Here is a 24,302-nt window from a genome sequence, read left to right on the forward strand (position 1 = left end):
AATTTGCACCCACAAACAAAGCACAAAAGCAACCTTTACTAGCCAGGTCCCCTGAGGATAAACTAATTACCACACTCATCAGTAATCAAGAAATTTGTTTATTTATTATATTTGTCCAGCAGAATATATTGGCTGTTTTCCTATTAGAGTGATTTTCACATTGGCTTTTATCATGGTGCTCCCAGTGTGCCAGTGTCCTGTGTAGCTTTGTCAAGGATTATTATTCTTTCGAGGAACCTGTGTATAACCAAATGCCAATATGCAATCAATGTCATCAGCACACGGCTGGTTCTTCTTTTGGTCTTTGCCTATTTGCAAACTTTTTCCATGGCAGGCCACCGTACACTATGTCTGACCATGAGCCAGTCAGATCAAGGCAAGCTAATGGCTCTGTATCAAACCCTCCTGATTGGCTGCCAGTTACACTGCTCTACCACAATGGCACAGACTTGACATTTCTCCCTTTGGCCCAGTATGTACAATGTACTAATGTTTGTCTTATACTGTTTTTGCAGTCAGTATAGAATAAATCAACATAGATTTACCGTTTTATATCGACAGGAAATAATACAATAAGTGCACTGTTGTACATCAATCAAACAATGTCACAGGCCATTCAATTTTCCAAGTATGTAATAGTTGTTGGGTTTATTTTTCTGAGGTGTTCCGAGAGCAACACCATCCACAATAAGATTTAATTTTTTCCAGCTGTGATCAGGTTTCCTTTGTGCATTGTATTGTGGGAGAAGATCAAGTATTTTTTTAGTATGCATACTGATTGTTGTGAGTGTACTTTATTTTGTCACTTTTTCGGTGTGAACACACAACATACTCGAAAACCTGCATATAATTAGTTTTGTCTCTACACTGCTGCTTATTTCACTGTATGAAGTCACTTTTCTTGATTATGCATTGTCTAAAAGTGTCAGCAGTTTTAAATGAACACACACTATTCCATCTATACAGTAGGTGCTATATACAGATACAGAAGTATAAACTACTAAAATTATATAATTTCTTTCGACGAGCCCTTGTGAGTGCACGAAGACCCATGGACGATTACCCAGACTGCCCAGCTGCATGACAGACAAAGTAATGTTAATGGTTTCAATAAACAGCACAACTCAGAATAGTGCTGCCTTAATTGCTGCATTATATTTAGAGGATTTACACTGAGATAACAGATGCCAGAAATGGATTTTAGGGTCAGAAAACTGTGTTTTGCCCCCACTATTATATTTAGACTAGTAGTGAAAACCTAACATGGCTCTTTGCTTTACCGTTCTATTTTTCAAGAGATGAGTTAGTTAACCTGAAATTTTGTTCCGACTGTTGGTGCTCTCTGTCAAACAAACTCTCAGGCAAACTCTAACAATGCTAATGACACAGTTTAAGGGTGACAGAAGGAAAACTGTGCAACCTCTTTTCCTGTAATGTGCCAATTCCCTGACAAAGAAAAATAACAGCTCGAAACATGAAATGCCAAGGTAAGCCATTAAATTAAATGGTGCTCCCTTTTAAGCCGAGAGAAGGACTGAGCCGCGTCAGTCAGTCAGCTTACCCAGCATCCTGTGCTTCATGCGCTCTGATAATTGACAGCAGGTTGTTGGTCTGTAGGAACTCGCACACTGCTGGGTAACTGCGGACAGAAAGAGAGACACATAGAGAAACAGTGAGGGTAAATGCATCTGAAGTGAGGCAATGGAAAAAAAAAAACTTACAGGGGAAGAAATATCCAAAAAGATCCAATAAAAACCACTTTACATAGCAAACATGTTATTATATCAAGACTGCTGTAAACCTCAAGTCTAGCCATGGGAGATGAGTGGGCCTTGTGTTTCCTAATGGCATGTCTGATTAAGACCAGCAAGGGGCATAAGTGAGCACAAGGCAGGCCTGAGCAGGGCTTATGGGCTCCTCAGTGCTGTGGGAGTAGACACTAGTTGGTCGATTGATGCTGTGTCTGCTAAACATAGAAAATCACTGTGTTCTCCACAGACAACGTGTCATAACACTGACTTCTATACGTGAGGATTGCAGCTACTGTTGCACCGACGCTCCATCTGTCTTTCAACTTCAGCTCCTCGTCTTTACATTCCTCCATTTTAATTTTTTAAATTTCTTTCATCTTCTACCCCACCACCACCATTGCCACCACCACCCTCCTCCTATGTTGCTCTCCCTCTCCCTCTCACTGTATCTTAATATCACTCCATATCTGGCAGGAGTAGCCAGTCGTCATAGCAACAGAACCGTGCAGTCTCCCTGGGGATTGTGGGATATCGTTTCATGCTGAAACGGAACTGTGTGTATGTGTTTGTGAATGTGCTGTGTTTATGTGTTTGCTAGTACGCTCAATGTGTGTGTGTGTGTGTGTGTGTGTGTGTGTGTGTGTGTGTGTGTGTAAACTGGCCATGATTTTCTGTCTCTTGTACAAATCCCAGTGATTGTTATTTGAGCTTGGATATGGTGTAACCGTGCAGGAAGCATCTCTCTTTCTCTCTTCTCATCACCAACATCCCAAACCAATAGCCTGAAGACCGCCTAAAACTTATTAAATTCCTGATCTGTAGATGAAAGTCACATCTCGCTAACGCCAGGTGCCACAGATCATTACAACACATTGAATGAGTCCAACACAACACAAACAGGAACACATTTGAGGATCAGTCCTATTTCTGGCTGCATGTTTCAGCTGCAAATTTCAAAGAACATTGTTCCTAGTGTGTATTTTGTATCTCCGAATATTGCATTCACTCTGGCTTGTTTGAATATCAGGTTAGTTCATATCTCTGAGCTTCATAAGCACAGGGATCTACTGTGTTAAGGCTACCAGACTATATTCACTCACATTCAAGTTGATTTTCCTCTAAAATAAACTATCAGGACTCTTATGTAATATTTCTCTTTATTGGTGTCAGGATGGGCCATGTGAGGAGTCATTTTGTCCTGTACCTGTAGAAATAGGAGCAGCCTCTCACTGTGTTGTGGCCAAAGTACTCCTGGGTCTTTTCGTTGCCAAAGTCTTCCAGGGGGTCGGCCCACAGTAGGTCGCACATGGGCCCAAACGCTGGGGGCTCCTTAAACCGGTCCAACTAGGACATACAACGAACACACACACAGAAACACACAAAAATATAAGCTTACAGAAACACAAATGCTCAATCACACATAGAAATACATAGACGCAATGAAACCCTCACACAAAAAACATATCAGATACACAACATTTAAAAAAAAAATGATATAAACCATATACACACACATGCACCAGCGTATATATGATAAATCACAAGAGAAAGGAAAACAAACACACACACACAAATGTACAGACACATACTGTCAGAGCAGAGCATCTCCATGGCAACCCTCACCACACAGGAGGGAGATGTCACACCAGCAGATTCACCATGGAAACACTGCCATTAGATGAGGAAGTGTGTGTCCTCATGTCTCTGTGTTCATGTGTGTGCCTCTGTATTCTGTGTTACTGTGAACTGTATACATACAGCATGTGTGTGGGTCTCTTCCACTGGTATACTGTATTTACTGGTTTATTAAGGATTCTCTGCATTTACAGTACACGTGGGTATTAAAGCATAACCACTTTAACACACACCACCAAAGAGGTGGTGTGTGTTAATGTCTGTGCTCGCAGGTGTGTTTGACTGCTGCACATAAGTCGAGAACATGCTACAATATTTGTCGTAGCAATCAGAAGTGTGATAAATGTTGCTATTATGTATAAAGCAGTAAATACAGAGACTATAAAGTTGAGGAAAAAAAGGTTTAGAGTTTTCAGGCTGGCAGGCAAACTGCGTAACAGTTAGAAAGGTTGCAATGCCCTGATTTTATGCCCTTTTTTGGTGGATTATTTTACCCAAAAGATAATTGCAATAAAACCTAAATAATACCTAAAAAATGCACATAGTGTATTCAGCCTTTGGATGATCTTCACTGAATGAAAGGGGAAAATCCATCCACTAACATAAATGTGCTCTTTCATCTTTCTTGTCCATTTTAACTAGTTTAAGAGAATAACATTTATTTTGATTATTTACAGGCCATAGACCTGAATTAAAATAGAATAGAATTCATAGAATATGAATTAAAAGTATTTGTTTTGCTTGGTGTCTGTCATTCAACTATTAATATTTGTATTAATTATTATAATAAACTAATTTACAATTTATTAAATCTAAATATGTGACTTAAAGACAGCTTAACCGTACCATATTGCATAAATTCCACTAAAGTCAAAAGCTGACATGGCAGCTACTGAGATCTGCTATGCTAGTTACCTTTAGCAGGTTTAGCTGCGTCTCTTCTCCACTGTGGTTGAATTTAGCTACTGCCCCATTTAGTTATGTGGAATAACAAACTGAATTACCAAGATGTCAGTTCCTGTGTGTGTGTGTGTGTGTGTGTGTGTGTGCCTCTTATCATACCTTCTTGATGTCGTCCAGCGTGTGGATCTCTGGTGAAAGCCCCCCATGCACACACAGGAACTGCTGGTTCATCAGGGCTGCCAGGGGCAGGCAATCAAACGCCTCCATGCAGGAGTCATACACCTGCTCCGAGTACTTGATCTTACCTGGAGGTAGTTGGAGGGGTGGAGAGATATTTCAAGGCTTGAGACAAAGAAGCGCCTGAGTGTGTTTTGACATGCTTTGAACAGCCACCATCCCCGCAAACGTACAGTCAGTGCCTGTCACTTGGAGTGTGACTGTTACATATCGCAAACAAACACTGCAGCATGGAATGCAGAGAACAAACAAATGCGAAGCTTTTCTCTAAAGAACTCAGTCATCTAAAGGCTTCATACAGACTTGTACGGTTCCTCTAAAAACATAATTTAGTTCACTTGGGTGTAAAGGCATTAACATGTAGGATTTTTACATAACATGTTATTAATTTATGGAGCCATCTCTTCTCCAGCACTCCCATATGACTTGTTTCTCTCCACTCTGATGATTTAGAGAAGAAATGTACATTGGTAAAATAATGCTCCGTATTACAGTACATAGCATATCATTACAGGCAACATATGGATGCTTACAGTACATAGCATATCATTACAGGCAACATATGGATGTAAAGGCTCCAATTCTGTTTCCAGTGAACAGAATCTGACCCAGATATAAGCATGAAGCAGTGTAGAGGCGTCACTGTAAGGCTGAATTTTTGCTTTATGAAAAACTCCTTTGATTTGGCAGCGATATCAATAAAGACATCCAACACGCAGCATCTTTAAAGTACATTTCACACATGGGCATAACAATACATCTGACACAAAAAATATCACAGGATTAAAATAGCTCAAAGGAGATCAGAAGAGAGAGATGAAGAGAGAGGAAGGAAAAAGAGAAGGGTGGATTTTGGATGAGAGCGAGCAGGGAGGAGAGAAAAGGAGGATGATAATTTCATAAAGAGAGAAGGAGAGAGATTGATGGGAGGAGACAGGAGGAGGAGGAGAGGTTAAGAGCGGTAAGAGGGAGAGGGGAAGGAGATGAGTGTGAGGACATGAGAATGACACGTACACAAATCAAAGCTAGTATTGTGGAGTACCAGTGTACAGTAGCCAGCAAATGTGTGTGTGTGTGTGTGTGTGTGTGTCAACCTCTCCATCTGCCTTGTGTAGAGCAAGAACTCATTATTGTTAGTCCACCAGTTTTCAGCTCCTTCCACAAAACACACACACACACACACACACACACACACACACACACACACACACACACACACACTTAAACATTTATGAAGACACTCTTGCACATGCATGCAGTCATAGTGCATGCACTTGCACAAACTTGTGGTGCACACACACATACACACTCACACACACAGCAGATGGTAATTGAGGGCGACCACTATTCGCCATGAGCACCAGGGGAAATTAGCTTCCTTGTCCCTTGGCCAATCAGACACAGAGGAGTACGTCCCTGAGCCAATCATTAAGGGCCAAATTAATTTGCTGCTAATCACCCACTCTCGGACAGGACGCCGAAACTCACTGGCAGAGGAGAGAGTCAGAGAGACAGAGAGTGAGACTGGGGGAGGGAGGAAAAGATGGCGGATACTTGGAGAGTAAGAGGGAGAGAAATAGGAAATAAGGAGGGAGAGAAGGAGTAGAGGAGGGATGGATGGGAGTGTGGGAAAAGAGGGAGAGGGGAGGAAGCGAGGAGAAGAGATCCTACAGAAAACAAATAACTTTATAGCTGAAACGATCAGTCGATGATGTATAGATTAGGTGTATGACAGAAAATGAATCTGTAACAAGTGACTGTTCGCTAAACCCCTCCCTCGAGCAGCAAATTGTCCTATCCTACCTTAGCAACTGTAACTAGGCATGGCAGGCCTGCCAAGCTTTGAATTTCTCCATGTTGACGTGGTGTGCATGGTGCTATAGTAAGAGTGATACGTAAGAGTTTAGAGGGTGATGTAATTGTTTTAGCCTTTCAAAAACCAAAACCACAAGAGCAAAAGTGTAAAGAATGAACCGAACATTCTGTTTTGCCGACATCACCATGTCCGGCTAGCTAGTTTAAGGAGCATATCATTAGCTAACTACATTTTGTGGGGCTACAGGTTACGTTAAAAAAAAGAAAAAAACCCTGTTCACGATAGCACATCCACTGTGTAGTCACTGTGCGGAAGCCTGTCTTGGACTCTACTATATCAGAGTGTAGGCTAACGTTAACATTACGGTTGCACTGTCCTGCGTGGTTGGATTTGGGCAGGTTTACACTCCAGCAACCCTCAGCAAAACTCTTTATCCGAGATAGCATTACATTTACCAAACACATCCAAAAAGCTTTTTCCCTTAAAACATTGAAAGTGACACACTGTTCAGAAATATAAACAATAAGGCTAAACAGGCTAAACAGGGTTATGTTAGCATGAAATAACAGTCTGATCTTATATTTTTCCTTATCATTCTTATAATACTAGGACTGAGTAGCTCTGCACTGCAAAAACAAGACCAGTCTTGTTTCTTTATTTCCATGTCTTCTACATGATAATCAGCAACTGGCGAGGATGCTAGCTTTTTTCCTGGGACATGCAGCTTCAGCCTCATCCTTTAGCATTATATCATTGACACAAAGGTAGCGAGACAAAAGGAACATTATATTGGGAGGAAACACAAGAGTTACTCACATTCTTGTTTGAAGGTGAAATATTCTGTAAGATGTCTACATTCATGGTTTCCCCGTAGAAGAAAGAGCGTCTTTGGGTAGAGGATTTTCAGTGACCACAGGTATAACACACACTAAAGGTTCACCAGGGACCAGAAAGCATAAAAACTGGTTAGAGATAAACAGCTCTACATTAGCAACAACATAATTAAACTTGCCATAAAAGAGTAGTTTCAGAATTTTGGGTACATTTATAAAGTATTATGGTTTCAGCATAAATACTATCTTGTAACAAATTAAGCTAATCACATATTTATTGTACACAGTACTATCCTTGAAATATATGTTTTTTCTTACTTTGTCAGGTTCAAAAGACTAGTTCGACATTTTAGGAAGTAAGGTCCAATCATACCAGCAGGATTTATTTTACCTTTGAACAGAACAAGGCTAGCTGTTTCCACCTGCTTCCAGTCTTTATGCTTAGCTAGGCTAATAAAAAAACCACAACTCCATTTTAGTATGGATTAAACAAACAATAATGTGTTATTGTATAATGTGTTACTTAGTGAGTTTTAAAGGTGCTATTGTTGATTCTTTTAAATTTTGGAAAAGGCTAGCTGTGTCCCCCAGTCTTTATGCTAACCTAAACTAACCGTCTCCTGGCTCCACCTTCATATTTAACAGACATCAGAGTAGTTATCATTTTTATAACAAGAAAACGAATAAGCGTATTTCCCAAAATGTCTTAAACCACACACTACAGTGAAAACAACTTTTGCTTTAGCACATCATTGCTAGTAAGTAATTGAGCTGGAGTGATTTCACTTTCAGTTCCCCTCATTAAATTCAAACTAGAAATTCAAAGTGAGACACAGAGAATCACGATGGAGCCGTTACTAGGAATTCCTTCTCTGAATGAACCATCCACTGCCCAAATTAATTGAGCTGAAAGCGAATTGAGCCGTACCCCGGTCTAAAGATAGATACTGTATAAACAGGATTTTGATAAGAATCATTCCAAATAAGAGCGTGCTGATTGAGTTAACAGGAAAAAATGAATTGAAAACAGCTGTGGCTGGGTCTGACATCTGTTTTCACTGTTATCACTTTATTAATCCTACAAATTTGCTCAGAGGGTGTTCTCTCACCTTTACACAATATCATCCCTGCTCTACATTAAGTCCCCAGTCTGTGTGTCCTTGAAGTGTGTTAGGAAGGTGGCCTAAATATTGCTCCCTCGCCTCCAAACTCACTCGATGTCAACGATGCATCCCTTATGCCATGGTGGCTAAGTGGCTCAGCAAGCTAAGACATTCACCATGTGTTCGTATTATTATGGCTTCAAGTCACACTCCTGATCTGTGGTGCATTTCTGCCAGACAAAGTAATCACAAAAATACCATATTGCACTTGTGTCTACTTTAAAGAATCAAATGCCCAAACAGCCCTCTGGATATCTCCACTTCCATACATATTTCAGTAAGCAGCATATTATACTCTTGTTAGTGATTACTGACCTTGAGTCATTCATGAATAATTTAAATTACATCACCTTGGTATGTGTACATTTTCAGACACACGTTGTGGCGTATTAGTGCTAATCTCAAGTACATTTTGTACATTTATAATACATTAAATACAGCACAGTGTTATAACTGTATACCTCAGTAGTGAAATAAACCTCGCTCCTGGAAAATGTATAATAGACTTCAGGGCAATATACATTATAATGGGCATTGATTTAGTTGTAAGCTTACTGTACAGTGAGCTTACAACATTTTTGAGTGAATACACACCCCGTAAAATGGAGATATGTTCAGATAGATGTTACAGTAAAGTATGTGCAGTTCTAGATAAAGTGTCCATCCTCACCTCGATACTGAAGTAGCCCCTGTCCACATAGTCCCCTAGGAAGAGGTAGCGTGTGTTGGCAGGAGAACCTCCCACTTCAAACAACTTCATCAGGTCGAAGAACTGGCCATGGATATCTCCACACACTGTGGAAAAAGCACACAACAACGTTAAGACCATAGTTTTCAGCTGCCACATGTTACGTTTCCACAATTCAGTTAAAACATGTGGGTCCATCTTTGCTTCAGTAGCTCCATATGGCCTGATTTGCATCTGCAGAGGTATATCTGTCCTGTCTGCTGATCTAGAAACATCACTCATCTGCCTAATGAAAAAACAAACAGAAAAAAAAAATGATGAAAAAATCCTCCTTAAAGAATCTGTTGCAATCATTTTGAGGTCTCTGTTTAGGAAACGCACTAGGGATCTAGAAAAGGCCCTCTCACATTTAGTATCTACATTGATATTCTCTGCCCAAATGTCTAAAATGCTCATGAACTCTATGCTTAGTTGATTAGCTGATTAGTTGATTGACATTCACCGTATCGTTTGAGTTGCTATAAAGACATTTGCTGGTTCTAGCAGATTTGCCGCTTTTCTTTGTCTAATCTGATATTATTCTGAATATCTTTGGGTTTTGGATTGTTTGCTGGACAAAATAAGCAATTTGAATATGTCACCCTGGGGAAACTGTGATCAGCATTTTTTGACATTTTATGAACAAAACAATCATCAAGAAAATAATTTTTGGCAGTTTAATTGATAATTGTAGCTCTAATAATGTTACTTACTGTTGTGTTAGAAATCATGTTAGTTTTAAAGTAACAGCACCCTTCACTGCACTACATCAAGTGAAATTTGTTCTAAATCATCAGATGATCATAAAACTTACATTTGTAACTAACTTCACATCTACAGCAATCAGACTTTTGACATCTAGCTTTCTTGATCATAACGATCATTCTGCACACATTTCAATGGCTGTGTTTCCAACAATTTTCCCACAGATTAATTAAGTCACATCCAGGAGTATTGGATCTAATTTAGATCAGGCTTCACATGCTGAACACTTCATATATTGAAAGACTGTCTGTCCGTATGATCTGGCAGCATACATCTTGCCATCCGCCTCCCTCACCATCTGTCTGGCATCTCCTTTCACTTTTAGTTGATGTCATAGTTCCCCTCTGCAGCCATTTTACGATGGCCATTTTGCATCTGCCTGGCCGGCTACGTCTGTCTGTCTCTCCATCTGCTTGCCATGTTCATGTCTGTTTTTGTGTCTGCTCCTAAGTATTCGCTTTAATTTGAACTGGGAATTGGGAATGCAAAATGACATGAGTGAAATTGAACTGTACCTGTCTGCCTCCTCAGACCTGCCTCAGTGTTTTCCCAAAAGCCTGTCAGTTCAAATTTCAGCCATCCACCTACCTGTCTGTTCACTAGTCGGTCTATCTTAGAGCATCTCCTGAAAGTGCTAAACATTACATTTGCTTAAAGCCCTCCCAAGAAGAACCTGCACTATTTTTCTGTAGTTTTATCTCTGAAATCTATAGGCTATTTCCAATCATAGCTAACTCAGACAAAAAATCCTCTCAGGTGGGTGTTTCTGGGCATCTGGGCAACCATCTTTAAGAAATCCCAGAATGAAAGACAAAGTTCAGTTTAAGAACCTGGCATCTTATAATAGAAGAATATGTAGAAGTGGAGAGACAGGGATCAATATGTTGCTCATTGGGAATGAGCAGGTTTGAGAACCTCTGCACTAAGCTGCTTATGATCGACTGTCTCTCCATCTGCCTGTCTATCTGTCCTCGTCCCCGGGGATCTGTACCTGTGAAAGCCGAGCGATGTTCCCACACTGCGTGGGCACAACAACCCACACAGAATTATCTCACCGCTCGCATTTGCATAAACGCACACACACACACACACATGCAGAGATACATAGGTACATTAACCAAGCAGTGTCAATAGGTTGAGAGTGTCTGAGACTGCCTGCCTGCTTGTCTGTCTCCTGTGTCATCGTCTCAGAAACTTGTTTTCCATTTTGTTCTTCATCGATCTTAATCTCCCCCTCCTCCTCCCTTCGACATTCTCCTCGGTTCATACCATTTCCCTGGCAAGGGAATACATGCAGATATTACCAAAACTAGCGCCCGCTATTGTGAGGTGCATAAGTGCCAATTGGTTCTCTCAGTGAAGTGCGACCGAACAACAGTTCATATTAGCAGGGTGGCAGATACATATGGCAGATTAATGAATCGACGAATGGAATCTGATTAATACATAATTACAGATCTTTCTGCCTTTTGCTCCACAGCTCCATTCCTCTGTCTCTCTCTCTCTCTCTCTCTCTCTGTTTGACTGTTGCTATCTGTGCCCTCCCTGTTAAAGTGTGTGATCTATTTGCTCGTCAGTCATGCACACATATAAACACACTTATAGCTTTTTTGGTGCAGGTGGCCCCAGATAGTTTGACATTTTGAGAAAAACACTTATTCACTTTCTTGCCGAGAGTTAGATGAGAAGATCGATACCACTCTACTGTCTGTAAGGTAAATATGAGGCAGGTTAGCTTAGCTTAGCATAAAGACAAAGAGGGGGAAACAGCTAGCCTGGCTCTGTCCAAAGGTAACAAAATCTGCCTTCCAGCACTAGTAAAGCTCACTAACTAACACGTTATAACAGTTTGTTTAACCCGTACAGAAATGTATGTGTAGAAATAACAATTCGCCGTTTCACGGGGGTTATGTACCAGACTATTTATTGGCCACGAGTAGTTGCCAGGCAACTAGCGGAGACTCCAGGAAGTTACTGCTCCCGGCCAATGAATAGTCAAGCACGTAAACCCCCATAAAACGGCAAAGTGATGATTTTACACTTAATTTTTTTATACAGATTGAACAAATGAGATATTAGACGTTAATTAATTGCCCGTTTCCAGTCTTTATGCCAAGCTAAGCTAACTGGCTGCTGGTTGTAGCATCATATTTACCATGCAGACAGAGTAGTATCAATCTTCTCATCTAACTCTTGGCAAGAAAGTGAATACACATATTTCCCGAAATGTTAAACTATTCTTTTAACATGGCAGGTTTAGTTTTCCTACTATTTTCTACTAACTGCACTGTAATTGTTCACTAAATTGCAGACTAATTCACACTCCATTCATCATCACTGTACCATACCCGTGACTGGCGCCTCAATGTCCAACATAGTGCGCTCCTGGCGCAGGATGGCGGCGCCCTCATCGATGATGCGAAGGGCCACGGCCTCCTCCAGCCTGCCCTCCTTGGTGAGGTGAGCTTTGAGCAGGTCCACCCGCGGCCGGCCTTCGGCGTCAAACACCTCCTTCATGGTAAGCCGGTGGGCCAAGGGGAAGGGGACCGCTGTAGAGGGAGGTTGGGAGTGATGGAAAGGATAGAGAGGGGATGGACGTGAGAAGGTGTAGAGAGAGATGGAGACAGAGGAGAATCAATGATGGAGGAAGGAAGGGGGATAGAATATAGCAGATATTATTTGAAATTAAGACGAGGAGGAGAGTTTGAATGGGTGTATGGATATATGGATGTAGGTGAGTAGATTATGGAGGGAATGAGAGAAGTTGATGCAGAAGAAAAGAGAAGAATGTTTATTATAATGCAGTACGTGATTTATTGATATTTCCTGTATTCTTCAACAAGCTTGCCCACAAACATCAGAAGACCTCAATCCTCACCATTATCCGATCCCACCTCTGCTGCAGGCTTAGACTGTGTGTGTGTGTGTGTGTGTGTGTCTGTGTGTGTGTGTTATGGAGGCCTGGGTGAGTTGCATTGAACCAGGGGCTGCCAGAGTTATCAGGGCTGCCTGCCTCTGTTCTGCAGTAATGTCTCTCTGCCTCTCTGCCTCTGTTCTGCAGTAATGTCTTTCTTACATAATGAAGGCCCCCAGGGCGCTGCTGGAGAGGGGGGTTGACTGACGACGGGGGTGATACAGCAAGAGCGCACAGCTGCACGTGAGGAGTCATATACTCACATACGAAGACACACTCGACAAAACGCAGACACGCACGCGAGCAGTCTTAACAAACAGGCACAAACTCAGCGGCAAGAAACAAAAGGCAGAGGTGCAGGGGCGCATGCGTACATCATGTATTGCACAATGGTGTTTACACGCATGATCGCATATGTGTGTGTGAGCCTACAGTGGTACACACACACAAGCTCATAAAAGGCATTGTTATGCAGGATCCACCGAGCCTGTTGGAGCCCCACCAGTGCTAACACAGATAATGGCCTAGATCACAAACTAAAAACTAGGCCTGGCTCTCTCTCTCTCTACACACACACACACACACTTTCACTCTCTGTCACTTTGTCTCTGTTTTGCACTCTCTCCTCTTGCCCCTTCTCTGTTTTTATTTTTTTTATTTTTCACTCCTCTTTCTCTCTTGCTGCATCCCTCTCTTCCTGTCACTGTAACACAGTCACAGCCACAGTCTCTTCGGTGAGCTTTCACACTGATGTCCATCATTACGTTTTAATGTGATACTCACATTTTATTTCTTTACAGTAAAAGTAGCTCAACAACCACATGAAACCACACAGCACGGTTTTATGTAATCACCAGTGAAACATAAGCAACATTTAGCCAGTACTGCTAAATGAAAAAAATGTTGGACAAATCAGTTACAATCAACCTAAATCAACACTTTATGTGTAATTATGAGGATTTTACTCATAATTTCAAATATGCCTGTTGCCTGTTGATGAAAATTGCTTCTGACTGGTTATTCTGGTTTTGAGCTATTTTCGGACTAAAGGACCATCTAGCCATTTGGATCTCACATGGAAAAAAGGGGGGAATTGTATGAACCTTTTTGTCATGGATCACACTAAAGATGCCCATGAGCACTTTTAACATGCAGACACACCAGAACATCCCAGGACACCTTAACAAAAACGCATTTCAGAGTACCCTAAGCCTTCTGGGACACACAGAGACACGCCTGAATGCATATTTAGATGCCCTAAAGTATTTAATGGCACCTCAGGGCTCCATAGGTTAGCCCCTACCACACCCCAAGACACATTCACACACCTTAAGACTGAAGACAACACACAAGAGCACCCTAAGACATCCCAGGACACCACGAGCTGCCAAGCTGAAAGGTCTGTTTTCCATTGATTGAGAACAGCAGATCTACATGTTAAAACCAGTTTTGCCTTTCAGGTTAGTGCTGATTAATATTTTAAAAGATTTGTGCACCCGGGGCTGTCAGAGAACGTAAGCCAGAAAAATAATTTCTCATGCATGTTAGTATTTGTGTGACATCATATTTATTTATAAGAGAAACAACAGGGCTCAGTCAGTATGTGGCTAAACCTCTTCCTTCACTGTACTGTAACTTAACGTACTGTCTTGTACTACTGTACCGCACCGTACTGTGCTGTACTGTGCTACAAACTGTAATGATGCTGGTACAAGTCACAAAAAGCTGCATACATAGTAGAAAAAAAGCTACAATATTTTTTTGAATCTTGCACATATACATGAACTCAGTGTGTGTATGTATAATTCTGATTTGAGGCGTGTGTCTGTGTGTGTGTGTGTGTGTGTGTGTGTGTGTGTGTGTGTGTGTGTGTGTGTGTGTGTGTGTGTGTGTGTGTGTGTGTGTGTGTGTGAAAGAGAGACTGAGAGAGAGAGAGAGAGAGAAGGAGTGTGAAACTCGTAAATTGTGTGAGCAGTGTGAAAGTAGGGCAGGTATGAGAGAGTGGAGAGCAGCAGAGACACAGAGCTTGGCGAAGGAACTATACTTGGGAAAACTATACTTGGCAGTTAGGGAATGGAGAGAGGAGAGAGGTTCACCACCAACACAGTCAAACCAAGAAGGGCTTTTGCACCTGAAGACTGACCATTTGATGAGCGCACATTTCAAGGCGAATACTACTAGATTTCCGACAAACTTGAGAGGTTCAAGCACACATGGAAAGGTTGAAGACTGAAAGCTGTCTGGGGTTTAGAGCTGTAAATTATGAAGAAACCACGTCTGAATTAAATATTGCAATTCTGATATGAATTTGTGAAACATGTTGGTATAGGTTTTTCTTCCTCGAAGCAATTTTGTTCGCAAAAATAAGGATTTTAAGCAATAATAACGAAAGGCTTTCTGCATTATGCATTAGAATGTGTAGGCCTGGAGCACAACATTAATGCAGAAGAAATGCATTTACATTTAATATAGCACCTACATTTATAATCTACAGTATATACATTCAGTAGTACAACTGATCATCACATGTTAACCAGTTTGTGGGCCATCTGATAGGCCTGGTTCAAACGCCAACATACAGTATTACTCAGTCATGTGAGCAAACTACAAATCAAACTAAGACATCAGAAACAAAAAGTGTAAGGGCTGGTACGTGAGGAAGTATTCACCTCCTGTCACTGAAGAGCTCCTAACATTTTCGATCAACACACATATGAGCAGTGCTTGACCCTTTTGCCTTAAAAACACCATCCTGTACTTACAGGGACCAATGGGACAACTGATCCTGCTAGCTTGATGCACACACTCAAGCTAGCACTAACACACAAGCAGTGTTTTACCAAATTCCTCTAGCTGACGTTTTGGCCGACCTTTCTAGTTTGAAACATCTCAGACAGTATCATCCTGTTTGACTGTGAGACAGTTTTAAGCATAATAATAGCATGAGTCCTGTCTTTGTTTAAGGATGAATTTCAATACATTTAGCCTCACGCTATACATTCAAATAATAATGTTGACATAAAACAGGGACTGTTCTAGGTTAAGATTCTCTCTAAAGATGGCAAGCGGTTCACAAGCGTAATTATTCAGATACAGACCCACCTGTCAGGAGGACCAGAAGGCAAATGGTAGCTATGCACTACGCACCATGAAACACAGTCTACTGATAAAACTCAGTAGACTGTGGATGGAAAAAAGGATGGGATTAATTATAGTTTTCCATTTCTAATTGTTGATATTTATATATACAGGAAGTAGGGAGTGCTATCAGTAATATGAGTTTTAACAAAGTAGTACAATGGGAATCACCTTGACTGGGAGCAACTGGAAACAAAGGACAAAGGTTAACTTGCATTAAAAAAAATCAGCAACGCATAGCTAATAGCTAATGGCTAATAGGCTACCTATAGGCAAACTATGAGTAGGGATGTTTTTTGTGAATTCACTGGTCCATTCTGAGCAGTGTGAAAACTAAATGGTTTGGCTTCAGAAGAGCTTGCCAAAGGACTGCAGATGAAAATTAGAAAGCCATAAATAAAGGCATTAAATAAATGAAATACCGGATGAAAAGTGATAAAACAGTGTCAGAGGGAGTTCCACATCATTTATCCTACACAGATATCAGCAGTGTAAAGATGGTGTTAGCTTGACATACAGTAAGCTCAGACCAATGCCACACTTCTTGAGTAAAGTGTTGGTGGATAGTATTTCTCTCAAATGCTGCTCTAAGGCATTTTTAATATACTCTGTGATGCTGCCAAGTGCTTCAACCTTGTGAGGGAACTTTACTTTCTGACAGCACAGTCTAAGCTGTCCCTTGTCTGAGCACAAATGACGAACACAGTGAACTCCACTTTCTAAAGTGCAGGCAAGTGGAGTGAAAAAAAAAAAGTAATTCATCCAGAACAGTCCTTTTCACTGAAGCAACCAATCGCACAATGCATGACGTGCGTCTGAGGTGAGCTGCACCAAGGGCTGTAAGATGAGCAAAGAGGTGAAAGCATTTAGCTTCTTCCTAACGTACTTTGTACTGTTTTTGTCTTTTGGCCCACTCTCCATTGCTGAACTCCCCGGTGGGGAATTTATTAAGCGCCAAAGCTGCCAGCTCAGCCAAAAATCTCCACATCACAGTGCAGTGAGGGGGAGCCTGAGAGAAAATCTATGACATAGCTTTCAACCAAATCTCCTAAATTTGTTTGGGCTGGCCTAATAGCCTAACTGGAGCAGAATCTGATCAGAATCATCTTGTTATTGTGCACATCCTCCCTAATGGCTAAAGTTAATTGTGGGGATATTTCATCAGTTTTAATAACACAGGGACACCATTCACAATGACAGGCTGGTGCAGGATGGAGGAAGTGACAGCAAGCGAGAACAGACAGATTGTAGAAATGACTGTAGAAGTCACCCATGATCCATCTGTCTTCATTTGTGTCTGTCCTACAAATGTTGCAAAATATGACTAAATGGGTATAAAACAACACAAATGTATGCTTCTCAATCAACTGGTTGTCAGATAGTGGAAAAGAAAATGAAATCATCTTTGGTGCTGAGCAATAAATATGCCAGAAGTTAAACTACAATAATGCACATGGTAAAAATGGTACATAAAAAGTAATTAGAGAAGCACATACATACACAGTCCTATATGTGCATGTACATGCAGGCTATGAATCAATTCATTACAGTGCAATACTGTGCCTGCCCAGACTGTATCAGTCTGGTGTTCATGCAGTGACATCGACCAGAACTGATGGCATGCCTGTATGTGTGTGTGTGTGCGTGTGTGTGTGTTTGTGTGTTAGATGTATTGCCCTCTACAGGACCTCATCTAAAGTGTTCACACACACATCTCCCAAGATCAGTTCATCCCGCTGCCTGTCTCTGCATGAATAAATGAAGGAGGGAGAAACTGAGGGAAGAAAGAATGAGAGCAGCGAATGAAGAGAGAGGGAAAGCAAAAAATTGGGGTGTATGAGAGAGGAGAGCTACGACCGCTCACACATGCGCATTGTGTGCATGTGTGTGTGTCTGTGTTTATCTGCTATCTTTGACCCAGATCAGCTAACAAAGATCCATGGGTCTTTGAAGGTGGTGGTGGGGGGACAAGTAAAGATACTTTTGAAGTTGTTCAATTAATGCACACTACACACATGAAGGACCATCTGTGTACACACACACACACACACACACAAACACACGAACAGAAACGGCCCATCCCTTAACAGCCTGTCCTCATTAGACAATCCTTTCTCTCTCTCGCTCTCTCTCTCTCTCTCTCTCTCTCTGGAGTACCTTCTCTATAAATAGCCCTTGCCCTGTCACCGTCCCCACAGGGCACACAGGGACCCGTCAAGGTGGGACCCCTGGCTCACAAGGATAACACCGAAATCCAACACACACAGCTCACACAGGGCTCTGTCAGAACCATGAGGGAATGGGACAGCATGTTACACTAAAAGGAAATATGCCCAGTGTGCCCCGAGCCTTGCCAGAGGTGTGTGTGTGTGTGTGTGTGTGTGTGTGTGTGTGTGTTTGTGCATGCATGAATGCATATATGCATGTGTGCATATTGGATATGGCTCCACTCAGCTTTGGTGAATTCTCTTCACACATTCATTGATATGTTTAAAAGGTCACAACTTACAAACGACAAATATCACCTTTGCACCTTGAAAGGTTTTTTCTTAATAGGGAGTACTTTCTCAATGGGAGGGACGGGAGCTAGGCCTTTGGCTTCAACAAGGAATTCTAACAATGCTAGCTTGCAATTATTATTATTATCACATCATTTTTGCTCTTTCTAAACTGTATTATCAGGCAGTTTAGAGCATTGGCACCCTACCTGATATATGACAAGACATTTGGCAGCAAAATTATCTCTGTGTAGCTCTACCCTGCATTATGTTAGCACACACACAGTATGCTAAGTAATCATATGACAAGCAATATCCTAAAAGTGACATGTGCAGCAACTGAGGCCGGATGGTTTGTTAGTTTTAAACTCTCCTGAAGTGTTTGAGGGATAAAGACAAACAAAATCAGCAAAAATAGTCCACTTCTGTGGATTAGGTGTACCTTGAGCAGAAAAAGAAGATGGTAAACACATTCAGTTAGGCTTAGTTTATATGTGTGTTGCTATATACTCAAGTTATCATTTAAGTGGCAATACAGTCATCATCCACTGAGTTTACAGTTTTATTAGGTACACCTGTGAACTCAGATGCAATAAATTCTATCTTTACGAAGCTTATAATGTTCACTTTTTATTGACATGGTGTCAGAAAGGTGCAGATTCAACTCTACTGTCATTTTTGAGGTTGTGTAGGCCTTTCTCACACCGTACAGTTTGATTTGTCACAGCAGGAAAAGTACAGGTGTAACTAGTAACATTAATAATGTACGTATTCCATTTAGATGAACCAGGAGGCCATGTCAGTGAGCCAGCATGCACATTACCAGGGCCCTGACACTGCAACAGCTAAAATGGAACACAGCCATGATTAATGTTATTAGTCACACCTGTGTTTGACACGTCAAAATATCCACCAAAAATGCTTGTTCGTCCAAGGTATTAGATTTACAATTACATCAAATGGAGAAGTGACGCATTACACATTATCCACAAGTTTAGGAATCAAGCATTAGCCCAGAAGTATCACATGTTGCTAATGCATTTTCCAGGTTTTACACTGTCTGATTAATACACAGAACAACGCCGCTCACAAAACTCCACCATATTTTCCATTTCCCATATTTTCTCTGCTAAAGGGGTAACCAACGGAGTGTGAGTGTTACACATTTCACACACTGATTCCTTATTTATTTGTCAATCGAGCTTTTCAGCACTAGTTGTGTGCTTTGACCTAGTTCGGTGGGTCTATCTGTACCGTACCCTGCTTTGACACTCACCTCAGGATTCTAGCATATCAACAGGGAGATTAAGCCCTACTGAGCTACTGTACCAGCCTCCATGTATGCATTGTATGTATGTATGTATGTATGTATGTATGTATGTATGTATGTATGCATGCGGTAATCTATTACTAACATTAAGTCCAAATTTTGCTCACCCTAGGTTCCTTGCTGTTGACTCATGGGTACGGGTTTGCCCTTTGTCACCAGTGAATACTGGTACATGGGGACTGATAGCATGATGTCTCTTCCACTAATGACAAATTAGGATCCATGCACCCCTACTGTAGATACAGCTGTGGGTCGGGCATGAAGTAGCAGTGACAGAACTTCCGTTGTGTTTCTACAAAATTCCTTACTATGCACAATTCAAAAGGTAACATTTGGTGGAGACTACTTAAAAATGATTTAACAAAACTTTTAAGCTTGTTTTTCACACACACACACACACACACACACAGATCAGTTTGCATGATAAGTGAATCAAAAAGGATGTGAGAAGTCGGTTCAGAGGATGCTGTCCTGCCGCTCAACAGTGTGAAAAACTACTTCCCTTGACTTTCTCTTTTTTTCTCTCTCTCTTCTCTCTGTCTCTCTCTCTCTCTCTTGCTCCAGCTACTTCACCTGCTCTGTGGCCTTGTCACATTCTCTCCTTCCCCCTCTCCCTCACCTCGCCCCCACACTGTCTGCCTCTGTCCGTTCCTCTTGGTATGCTTTGTCCTTTGGCTCCATCTCTGTGCGCTTCTCTCCACTGAATATCACTAAAATCCATAACGCGGGGAACTACCGGGCACAGTCCATCCGCCAGAAGTGATGTCTCTTTGACTGATGCCCCCGTCCCTCTCCAGCCTCATACACACTAAATCATTCTCACCTGACTGATGAATTGCTGTGTTGTTTTGTTGCATGTTTGTTGGAGAAGGTGCATTTATGTGTGTGTGTGTGTGTATGTGTGTGTGTGTGTGTGTGTGAGATGGATGATGCATGAGGATATAGGCTGCTTAGTTTGTTCCAGTGTTGAGGCAGCTGAGCTCCGGTGGACCAGCTGCATTACAACACACATGCAAACCAAAATGAAGATGTAAAAATATACATGCACATGTGAAGGGGGGGCTACTCATTTGGGGGTAAAGGTAACTTAGATAACAAATGGATGGATTGGGGGGTCAGTGTTATTTTGGTTGATTTTCAGGGGATCCAGATTTCCAAGCACCGCCCCTGCATCCCTGTAGTTACACACATATAGGCACAGCCAGACTGTAGGCATATGCACATGCACTTGAAGTCCTACGTGCAAAAACTGCAAGAGCCCCCACGCCCCCAGCCCACCCCACCCCCTTCCAAGCACGACGCACGCACGGAATACCGGGGCATGCCCGAGCGACGCATCCAACTGTCAGCTCCGCTTCTTCCGGCAGAGAGACCTTGAGAGTTTATTAAGGGGAGCCAGTGGGAGAGACAGGCAGCCAGGCATTGTCGCATGTGACAGGCTGCGTGCGTGGATGCACCGCTGCCATGCCAGCCTTGTTGTGACCCGATACGCACGACAATCTGTGCGAGCTCCGCGGATCATAACCCGAGCGGAGCCCCTCCTCGCCTCCCCTATAGTCGCCCACGCGTAAAAGCAGAAACAGACACTCTCATAAACATATTAAATATTCCATAATCCAGTGAGGCAATTACACCTTTAGGGCGGTATGCATAATCATCGTCGGGCAATAGGCTCGGATACGCAGCGCAGGATCCCTAAACTCAATTCCGTCTCTCATTTGACACTCGGGGAAACAAAAGGGGGAAGCCAGGGAGACCTTTACGGAGCCGTGGAAGAACGATACGCACGGGAGAAGCACAGTCACCCGCTGACATTCGGGCCTTGCTGAGAAAACGTCGACTCAAAACGACTCGCAAATCCATCAAGTGCACTCGCGGTGTTTAAACGTCACATCAGCAAACATCAGGCTGATTTCATGGCCTATATAATTAAGACCAAACTCACGGGTATGGTGGCGCGCGCTCGGCCTGGCAAAGTTGTCAGCCTACCTGCCATTTAAACCATTCGATTACCTCTGGCTCAGAGAAATAAAACTAGATCGCAAATGTAGGCCATCCTATAGAGGAGGTCGGCACATCTGGAAGACGTGCAGTTAGAGGTACAGTACACGAACACTAAGACATCCTTGAGTCTCCGAGTGACAAGTCCCCCATAGCATCTTACCCCCCCTCTCTCTCCTTACATCGTTGCTTCCATGCAACATCATCCCGTGACACCATCCACATCCACAGCAGAACCACAACACCAAAGATCGCAGGTTATGCGTAACATTTATTTACCTTTATGTCTGCCTTTCGCTGTCATCGTCACACTGCTTGATGTTTCATTGGAACAAGATGCTCATCTCCCTCTCTCCCTCCCTGCTTTTCCCTCTCTCTATCACTCTCTCGGCTGTGTCTCTGTAGGGTATTATTCAGTAACACGAAACCACCACTAGGAGTGGAGCGCGTAAGTGGAGCTCATGCAGCAATGGGTGTCGCACAATAGCTTTGGCCATACATAGAGGAAGAGACATCCCCCCGTTAGAAAATGGGGTAATGCCTCGGTGAGGGGGTGAATTCTAATAGAATAACGAGGGAAGACCCTGATTATGGCGTATCGTACTGGATACCCCCCACCCCCTTCCCCTCCATCACCACCTCCCTCCCCTAAAAGGTTCAGAGGCACATGCATGGTGAGCCGCCAGCGAAATAGGCTTCTTTTATTATAAGGTGGCATAATAATAAAAAGGGATGGACTCAAAACAAAACGTGCGAATGAGAGACACTAGTGCAAGACAGGGATGCAAACAGAAAAAAACAACCTGATGAGTTACAGCAGAATTATTGGCACAAAGGGGGAAAGCTCTCACTGGCCGTGCAGGATTTGGCATGCCTACATTTGATCACCCGGTCGGCGGGACTTGCGTTGCAGTCGGACATCCTGGAGTTGGGACGGGAACGGACCCGGAGCCGAAGCCGAGGGGGGTAGGGGGGGTGGGGGCTCTCTCTTCTGTCAAGGGCCGAGACTGTGGTGTCGGGTCCTCCGGCAGGCGTGGAGAATATGCGCGGTTGCTGGGTGCTTTTCTTGCTGCAGTAGTGGCATCACTCGGTGGAGTCTCCGTGCTCTCTCGGACGGGGGAAGCCTGCTGCTGCGCCTGCGGTGACTTTGGGGGAGGATAGGCGGATACCTAACTGCTGCTGTGGCATGCTTGGATCCCAAATGTGTATTTTTCTTTTTTTTTTTTGTTGTTGGGTTTTTTTTGAGAGAGAGGGGCGTGTGGGGGTGCTGGTGTAGCGGTGGTGGAGTAGCCTAGGGGTGGGGGCGGACTCTGGAGGTTAGAGAGGGGGGGGAAGAGACGCCTTGGAGAGAGAAGAGACGCGCAGGCTCTACCTCTCCAGGACGCCTCTGCAAGCGGTGCTGTGCAGCTGGCAACACCCCGGAATGGCGAAAGAAGGAACTCCCACGCAGATCCACGCACACGCGGGAACGCACACACATAGGCCTTCACACACATGCGTACTCTCAGACTCATACTGCCATCCTGTGGAGGCACTGATTACGGGGCTTTCCCCTTTAACAACAACTCTGTGGAGTGTGTGTTTGTGCGTGCACGTGTGCATGCAGCTGTACAGTAGGCTGGTTGACAGAAGATCACGTGGGCCTGTAGGATCCTGTTTTCTTTTATGAGATAGAATGTAGAATAAACCAAAGGCTAAAGGCCAATGTCCACCAAGCATGCTGTGAGGCTGTGATGTTCAGTACACCAGAAAACAAAATAGTTGCTTGGATAAGGATTGAGCCAAAAAATGTGAAGTCTGGCCAGAAGGTGGCCCCAAAGGAATGGCCATGTTGATACTGCTGAGGGACAGAGGCCAGTTAGTACATCTCTGACTCAGTTTGTCAGGCTCAGATTTGGCTCAACTGACGTTAATCTATAGCGCATATTGTATCTTCCACATCTGCATAGCTTTTGTGAGCATCAACTGCACCAAGGCTCAGCTGAACTTTGAACCCTACCTGTAGGATTTGAAGATTTCCGTCTTTCGCTACTCCGTATGGTATCAATAAGAACACTGTGGAGGTGTGTTTCTTCATCTCCTGGTTCTTATCCCTCACTGTCAAAAACCGAAATGCATTTCTTTGAATGACTATTATTTTTCATTCAGTTGTACTTTTAAGCCAACATAGAACCAACTACAGTTCTTTTTTTGTCATGCAGTTGTTTTTTGCAATTGAATTTATGTTTTAGTTCATCGTTGTCAAAATCAAACAATGCTACAAAGCACGGCCTGTTTTTACAGCAGATACTTTGACATGGGCAGGAAGAGCAGGTGTGATTCATAACATCAACTGAGGCTACATTCCATTTATATGGTGTGACTTACTGATACACCTACATGGAACAGAGCCATCATTAGTGACCATTAGTTAAACCTGTGCATTTCCTGCTATGACTAATCTAATTAATTAGGCACAAAAAGTTTTTGTTACATAAGATTCGATTGTAACTCTGAACTAAAGAGTTGTTTGCAGTTTTTACAGTTTCGTTCTCAAAAATTTAAAATAACTAATAATGTTCAAAGTTTCCATTTTCAAGTCTGACAATTAG

General features: G+C 42.5%; 1 protein-coding gene across 5 annotated transcripts in view; it reads right to left on the bottom strand.

Moving 5' to 3' along the window:
• ppp3cb (protein phosphatase 3, catalytic subunit, beta isozyme) overlaps nucleotides 1–23,206 on the bottom strand; it is a 32,310-nt gene extending 9,104 nt beyond the window's left edge. Inside the window, exons 1-7 of one of the 5 annotated variants that reach the window (XM_044204280.1) lie at nucleotides 22,600–23,206; nucleotides 12,179–12,379; nucleotides 9,009–9,133; nucleotides 7,159–7,270; nucleotides 4,449–4,594; nucleotides 2,956–3,095; nucleotides 1,562–1,639 (exon numbers count right to left, since the gene is read on the bottom strand). In XM_044204280.1, the coding sequence (XP_044060215.1) occupies nucleotides 1,562–1,639; nucleotides 2,956–3,095; nucleotides 4,449–4,594; nucleotides 7,159–7,270; nucleotides 9,009–9,133; nucleotides 12,179–12,347 (770 nt within the window). In that variant the 5' untranslated portion in view covers nucleotides 12,348–12,379; nucleotides 22,600–23,206. Of the gene's footprint in view, nucleotides 1–1,561; nucleotides 1,640–2,955; nucleotides 3,096–4,448; nucleotides 4,595–7,158; nucleotides 7,271–9,008; nucleotides 9,134–12,178; nucleotides 12,380–21,990; nucleotides 22,148–22,562 lie in introns of those variants that run through there. The other 4 variants (XM_044204279.1, XM_044204277.1, XM_044204276.1 and 1 more) reach the window with 4 other exon arrangements.
• Nucleotides 23,207–24,302: the final 1,096 nt, after the last annotated feature.

Source organism: Siniperca chuatsi, linkage group LG8, assembly GCF_020085105.1.
Source record: "Siniperca chuatsi isolate FFG_IHB_CAS linkage group LG8, ASM2008510v1, whole genome shotgun sequence".
NCBI lineage: Eukaryota > Metazoa > Chordata > Actinopteri > Centrarchiformes > Sinipercidae > Siniperca > Siniperca chuatsi.